Source organism: Convolutriloba macropyga, chromosome 8, assembly GCF_964194025.1.
Source record: "Convolutriloba macropyga chromosome 8, txConMacr16.3, whole genome shotgun sequence".
Taxonomy (NCBI): Eukaryota; Metazoa; Xenacoelomorpha; order Acoela; family Convolutidae; genus Convolutriloba; species Convolutriloba macropyga.
This window is the reverse complement of record NC_134475.1, coordinates 50556574-50564761: the sequence shown is the minus strand read 5'-3', so window position 1 is coordinate 50564761 and position 8188 is coordinate 50556574. Positions and strand designations below refer to the sequence as shown.

At 32.4% G+C, this 8188-nt stretch overlaps 1 protein-coding gene across 5 annotated transcripts in view; it reads right to left on the bottom strand.

Annotated features, from left to right (window-relative positions):
* Window positions 1–8188, bottom strand: part of LOC142344804 (guanine nucleotide-binding protein G(o) subunit alpha-like) — a 45640-nt gene that overhangs the window by 12289 nt on the left and 25163 nt on the right. For all 5 annotated transcript variants that reach the window (XM_075396769.1, XM_075396767.1, XM_075396768.1 and 2 more), the window contains one exon: window positions 2456–2626. In XM_075396769.1, the coding sequence (XP_075252884.1) occupies window positions 2456–2626 (171 nt within the window). The remainder of the gene's footprint in view (window positions 1–2455; window positions 2627–8188) is intronic.

Below are 8188 nucleotides of genomic sequence, written 5' to 3'. Positions count from 1 at the left end.
ATTCTATTCTTTAAAATCTACTCCAGCAATATGAAACAGTAGTATGTTACAGTTGACCTCTGCGGTTTTACTTGCCCGAAAGTGAATTCAGTGTAACATCTGTCATACTTCTGATATAAGTGAAAACTATGGGAAATAATTTTCCGGGAGAACGACGAAAAACAACGTAAAAGTGAAATAGCTCATTCACTTTTTCATTGATTTTTCTGGCTTCTTGAAGAAACAATTGCGTGTGCCAGGAGGGGTTTCTTTTTTGAGGACTATGTGATTCAACAGAAGCAGTATTTGTCAGTTTTCTTTTTCGATTTAAGAGAAAGATGGAACAAAAACGACCGAACATCAAAGTCTCGTCAATTACCGTGGACACTTACACTAAATCCAGATAGTACTGTTCATTTGGATTTATAAAGCTACACAGAGTTGCCTAAATTTTGCATAATTTTGATCCAAAAATCGTAAATTTATTGTAAATATCTGCAAAAAGTTACAATATGTCAAGCAACAGTACGTCTTTTCAGATATTTTTAAACGATTTAGTTCAACAAAAGTAACTCGAAAACAAAGTGAGCAAAAATAACCACTGTAAGTCTAGTTTCAAAAACCGTAGAAAACATTTTTTTTCGTTCGATAATTTTTTTTATTTTTGTATAATTTTTGAAAAAAAAATATGTTTGCTCCAATTCAGTTTTATCGCTGCGCTGTTGATTTGACCTGAAATTAATAAACACTTCATTTGTTGTCATAACCATTTTCACGAAAAAGCGGTAGGATTTTTTTGATGTTCAGTTAAGAATAAAAAACAAAAATTCTAGTGATGTAGACTGTTATTTCTCTTTATAACCACTTAATGATTTCAAAAAATAATTTGCGTAATTACAAGCTCAATTTGAATGTCATTTGATTTGATCATTTTTTGGTAACATTGTAACACATCAAAAAGTAATTTGAGAATGATGTTTTTTGACTGTTAAAGATACTTTCTTCAATTGATTTAAAGTTGATTCAAATCCTTATACACTGAACCAATAATCCTGAATTAATTGATTTACAAAAACATTATTTTTAAAAGGAAAAATATATAACATTTCCTAGTTTTGTTATATTTAATTTTATTGTTAAGAAGAAAGAAATATCTTTTTTGTGCTTCCAATTATACAAACTTCAAATCAGTATGAATATATTGCATATGAACTGAAAAAAATTAGAGTTAATTTCCTGCTGAACAGAGAAAACGTGACATTTTGATATGACTGTTAGTTTTGATTTCATTTTTATCGTTGACTAAAGATTTTGATTCAGTGCTCTTTTGAAAATTGTTTAAAAGGTTCTTTAAAAATCTGTTATTGTTTATAAGTTACTTGATTACGTAATTGGTTGTTCATCTGGAAAATTTTTGCGAACATGTGGGTTTCAAAGTATTCTCTTCCTCTTTTTTTGAAATTACAAAGGTCGGTCTCAAGGTGGAAAAATATTTGTTTGAATCTCGAAGAATTAATAGTCAAAAGAGCTTTTCGTCTCAGAAGCTTTTGACAAACTTTAGACATATGTTGGAACATTATGTGCTGCGCGCAATCTCGCGCCAGTCCTCCTGTTCACATAATATGAATTTAGTTGAGACCTGGAATTATTAAAAGACCGTCCTCGACAGATTTAAGGTATGAAAATACTGTCCTCGACGGGTATTTTCATACCTTCGGGTGTGAAAAGAATTTGTCTGAACCCAATGTGATGTCCTGGACTTTGGCTGGAACCAAAACATACGTCCTGGAATTTGGCTGGACAATAAAGGTGTTCTGGAATTTGGTTGGACAATAAAGGTGTTCTCGAATTTGGCTCGACATTAAAGCTGTTCTGGAATTTGGCTGGACAATAAAATATGTCCTGGAATTACGCTCGCGACCTTTATAATGACTTGTTTTCAATTTCCTTCAAAGTTAAGGAATTTTAGCGCAATTGGTTAAGCATAGGGTAAGATTGGAGAAGGAGACGGGATCGAACCCAAATGTTATCGGAACTTTTTAGTTTCCTCATTTTTGCATATGAAAAGAATTTGGCTGGACTTATGGAATGAATTAGCCTCGAAATTAACTAGGGTCCTCGACCGTGTAATTTAATTCAATATTTACCCCCCCCCCCCCACCTGGAGTTAATAGGTCTTTTCATAAATTCCAAGTCTCGACTAGGGGAGACATTTCGGACAAGAAAATTTATATGAACTCGAAAACCCTTACGGGGATTTTTCAAGTTCCATTTCAGTGTGAAGTGAGTATTTCCAGATCGAGGAGATCCTCAGCCAAAATTACTGATGATCGAGCCATCAAAAACGCATCTGGGGGAGGGGGGTTGTATTACATGAACCAGAAGGCTCTGAGAACAATCTAATTACTGATCGTAACCAATTTTAAACGAGTCAAAGTCTGAAAAAGTAAAGAAAAATATTTTTGGGCTATGGTACCTGTATGCCGCTATCAGTCCATAGTCTTGAGAGTGCGTCTTTGACCTCCTGAGTGAATGCCTCTGTGTCTTCCATCCTGCTCACTATGTCGAAGATCATCTTGGCATCGTCCTCCCTCTTCGGGTCTCCATAGTCGATCCCAAGTGTCTCCATTGCACGCAACATTGCCACCTACGCAGACATTCTCAATCACACCTCAGTTCAAAATATTTAATAGGAAAGCTAAGTTAGAAATAAAAATTTGTTCTTAATCATTTTGCAATTTATGAACATACAACAACAAATTATACTCATTTGGTTGGTCAGTTATGATATTCGACGATAATTGAGAATAAATTTTTTAGTAAAAGTTTTCCACTCATCAGAAAAATAGATTACTTTAATTGAGCTGTCAGTTTGATCCCTTGTCATAATTTGAACAATTTTCTCGACATTTGACATTTTCATTTTTTGAAATATTACAGGAATAGTATGAAATCTTCATCTTCGTTTTGTGATTATCCTCATATTTTCATCCGCATCAACAATTCACTATTAGCCTTGTCAAACATAGAAATTAAGGTCCGTTTGCTTTCTATATTTCCCATTCAACTTTTTTTGCTCGTTGCTTATTGTGTGAGACAAAAACACTTGGTGCCGCCTGAGTAAGTGTGTTGACTACGTTCTGAGAAAGTATTAAAGAAACCACCCTAGCTCTATGAGCAGGGCTATGCAACACTTAATTGCAAAAACCACTTGAAGATATTTCTGCTTAACTTTTTCCACCATTCAGATTATTGTCAGGAATACAAAAGTTTCCGATCAGTTCCAACTGAAAATCAACTATGAAGACGAAGCTGCCGAAAAACGAAATTGCGAGAAAAATGTGTTCAATTGTGTAGCAGATTTTTCTTCAGAATATAGTGTCGGCTTTTAAGCTCGAGTAGCTGCAATCAAAAATCAAAAAATTGTACCGGAAAAAGCAAGAAATTGATATATTAATGCAATTTAGTTCAAAATCGTTCGAGACAATCGCGTCTTTCCCAGGAATTTTTCTTCAACTGGCATAAGATTTCCCCCCCCCCCCCCCCAATCATCAGTGATAATTGTCCGGAAAAGAAAATTCGAAAATCACGAAATTGAAAACATTTAGTAATTTACTGCAGATTAGCAAGGAGATTTTACCATTAAAATGTCATTTGCTTTTTTTTTCACGTCTATTGCACCATAGTTATTCTTTCCGTCCTTAGGACTTTTTATTGTGATTTAACCACCCCCTGAATATAGTGAATGAAGTTCACAAAGGTACCAATTGCGGGTCGCAATTACTTCCAACAGCGGGAATATGGGCTAACTTGGGACATTTTTGATGTACTTACAACTGTTTTTATATTATCCAATTACCCTTTTTGTCAATCAAACATTCCCCCTCCTTCTGTTCAGCCATAATTCTGAGCCCCCCCACCCACGCCGCTATTTACAAGGCCCTAATCCCCTTGACAGACTAGAAAGGTCAAGGGGGTTGAATCGCTTTTAGAATTGATTGGTCATAATAACTTCCCAGGACCAAGGTAACCTTTTGGATCGGAACTGCTATTGGTTCAGAGGAAGATTTCAAACCAACCTCATTTTTGACAGAATTTGGATCAAAAAAATCTTTATGGGGAGAAAATTGCATTTTGCATCAATCTAATTTTGTGCATCTATAAAATTTGCATGAACACTTTGCACTCCAAAATTGAAAAGAAGGAAATAAAAGCGTCAAACAAATGTCAAGATATTTTGCCTAATCTTCTTTCCATTGTCAAAAATACCACAGTTTGCATTCAAACTGCTGTAAAAGGAAGTCATTTGAAATGTTATCCCTGTATTAAAATAAAAAAAAATGTGTGCACAACCATTAGCAAACTAGATCAATGCAGCTAAAACTAGATAATTGAATTTAAAACTAGAACTTGGAAAGTTTATACCGTTATCTTAAAAGTGAAATGAACTCGAGGCATACCCTAGAGTCTCGCTCTTGCAAATATGATTGCACTTGCACATCACTTTTCTGAACCGTTTTCCCTAAAACTGTCAAAATTCTTATTAAGAGTTATTCAGGACAAAAGTTGTAACCGGGTGGTCCAAAATTCAACATATTCTTAGAATAAATAATTTACATCGAAATTTTGCTTAAAAAATGAGTACAAACTTGAAAAAATTTTGAATTTCGACGTTTGCTGACAGTGTGAAATAGGACCTTTTCACCCAATGAAGAAGCAATGGAAATAAAAGTCAAATTATATCGTAAGAATAGAAGAATCGAAAATCTAAAACCGATAATAATAAACGATAATCCAAATTAAGTTTCTCTTTGAGATAACATTTTTTTTAAACATTAATAAAGCGGCAGGATCTTTCGTCGATAGAAACATTTTTATTTTGACAATGAATATATTGAATAGAAATAATTATGCGACTTTCAGAACACAAAACTGAAGCTCAAGTAGCTACAAACTAGCTGGATCCTAATTTTGACCATCCATATTCTAACTTTTTGTTCCGACCCCTCTTGAGGGGGGGGGGGGGGGAGGAGGAGGAACTATATACTCAAATGGGTTTTTCTTTGTTCAGACTATTTTGGCCGATAGATATATTCATCGTAGAGAAATGAGACTGGTATCAATAGAAAGCATGTCCAGCGTAGCATATGGAATTAATAAGATTTTTTCAATTTTTGTTTTTTATAGGGAGTTATCGAGTATTAAACTTTTGAGAAAATAGAGTGAATTCCGTTGATTTTATTAACATTTTCCGGAATTTTTGACTAAGATTTCACTAATTTTGTTCAATTTTCTTACGAAAGTGTTGTTGATTTTTATTTTTAAGACGAAAATTTTTTGTCGGCTATATTTATTTAATTTTTTCGTCAAAAATTCTGGCTAAATATTTCAAACTCAGACTTTTTCATCAAAAACAGCATTAAATAAGTTTCTTTGGTCTACTTTGATTAATTTCGCAGGAAGTACACAAAAGGAGGCTATTTTTACTTCAACTTTTGTTGCGAGTGCTTTGTGATTAAAATTTTGCCGTTTTTTGCTAATTTTTCTCGTTGATTATCAAAAAGGTACCATTTACTTTTGATTTTTTAACTAAAAAAATATCTATATCTTTTACATTCAAAAAATTAAGTTCCTAATTGATGAACAACCCCTTAGCAGAGCTAGTTTTGGACCAATCTTGGACTGTTCCAATGCAAAAATAATTTGAATTGTAATCAGTCGGTCTTTCTTATTAAAAAAATTCGAATTTTTTTATATATTGCTTAAATAATAGAGCATTTTGAATCAAAGCTCACTAATTATAGTTCCAATTCGCTTCCTAATTAGCTCCAGATTTCTGTATCTACCTGATTACTTGAAGGCTTATGGTTTTTTTTACTTTTAAAAATATTTGATTTTTGAATAAATAAAGGCTTATTGATTTTTGCCTCCAATTTTCTCCTGATTTGGTCAACCTGTAATTAAGTCAACCTGCAAGAAAAGATGTTTGTTCTTTCTACTGAATTTAAATTCAATCCTTTTTGCGGTTTTACACATTCAGTTATGGTTTCTGGCTCTGATACTACTATATTTCACATTTTTTTTTAGGTATTTGCCCATTTTTCAAGTTTTCTAGTCTTGTCACATTATCACGTTTTTGACAGTTCATATATCACATTATTGGCGTTCAACATAAAACACAATCGATAATATTAAAACCATTAAGGGTATAGACTCTGGTTTAAACGGCTTTGACAATACTTTCTTGAAGAATTTAATTGAATTTTTTAAATTTGTCTTTAACTGTCGTTTTTACTTTGTCTTTTTAGTTGTATGAAATTTTTGTACAATGAATCAGATTCATTGGTTTTTTATGGAAAACTATATGCGCCGATTTTGTGATATTAGTAGATGGCTGATGGCTTCATGACTTTGAAAACAATTGTTTTCCAAAATAAAAAACAATTCATTTCGCAATTTATTCCACTTTATTGTCTGTTTGTTACAAAGTCTCGTTAATTACAGGCCCTAAATTACAAAATTAGAACGATAGATGTTGTCAAAGAAAGATGTTAAAGGGATTGGTGTCGAAAAATCTGATCTTTTTGAGGAATTCGTTATGAATTTACTGGCTTCGACACGGGTTTTTCACAAAAAAAAAACTAAATTGATTTTTAATTTTTGTCATATTTTACGTTCTTTCTGTAGACGTAAGACATATTCTGGATAATTTCAGGTCTCAAGTGCTTCTTTTTTGGAGATTAATTGAAGCTTTTTATATATTTCTTTATAAAATTAATGGCTTTCATGTCTTCGGAACAAATTTTTTTTTCGAAAAAAAAACAAGTATTAAATAATTTTGCATTTTTTTCTTTCTTTTCTACTTGCTACCTGGTTTTATTATTGTGAAGTCACATAATAGATTATTGCTGTTTAAATAGGGCGCAAACATCTTTTGAGGGCCAAAGAATGGCTTTACGGCTTCAAAGGCGCTTTGTGGCAAATTTTAATTGATTTTTTGTTTGTTGTCTATTTTTTGTCCTTTTCGTAACCCCATAAAAATCGAAACACGACACTTCTAAATTCACATATTTAAAAACACTGGTAATCGTAAACCTATGGGATACTTTAGTTGATTTCTGATGGTTTTCATTATTTTGAAATTAATTGTTTTTTAAAAAAAAAATAGGCGGATTTTTCAAATTTACTACTTTTGTTCATTATTGTCTAATTGTTACCAAGCCTTATCATGGAGTCGTCCTATATCTTTTTTGTTGAAATACAAGTTATTTTGTATACTTTCAGTTTTTTCTGTCGCTATTTTGATTTGCTATTAAGTTATGTTTTTTAAAACGGACATAAATTTTTTGATGTAGTTATTGTTTGTTGTTGTTGTTTGATTTTGCTGTCCGTCTTGACTCGCTTAATCAATATTGGCATATCTCATGTATCTAATACAATTTTTGATTCCACTGAGCTATTTGTTTTGTAGGCAATGTTTTCGTTTATACACCAATTTTTTTTGAAAAATTCTGGAGTTTTTGGGGTTTTCTATCTGTTCCCCATTTGGTAGACAATTATGCCAAAATTGAGGATGAGCGGGGTCGGAACCTTATGTGCGATCGCACATTACCGAGCCTTCTTGTTAGTTATAATTACCCAGTGTTTATTACTCTTTGGATAAACGCAAGCGAAAATTATATCAAAATGCGTCATATCGTTGGGGAATCAAAATCGAGTATTTAAATACGTACAGAAATTCTAATTTACATACAAAAAATCAGACCTAATCTAAGTATTTAATTCCTATTGCTCAGTGTTTCATAATTGATCAAATGTTAAAAAATCTTAGTTTAAAACTTCTTTTGGATATCTAGAAACAGTGCAACAAAAATTTTTAAATTAAAATCTTGTCTGATAATTTCAGATTATGAAACATTTGAGTAGGTAAGTAATTGTTTTCAAAACATAGCATGACGAGAAATGTCTCTCTTTTTAACTGCATGTCTATCCAAATCAGCTAAACTGCAAAAAGACTATGCCGTTTTTTCAAATAAACATAAATTTTTTTATTATCTGCTGCCAATCAATTCTGTAAAATACCAAATCTGATCAATTCGGGTTACCGAAAAATCTAAGGGTCAATGTGATTGCTAGAAAAGATTTCCACTAGGCAGCCTAAAGACTACATAAACAAGACAAACAGGGGATTTAAAAAAATGGCAACACT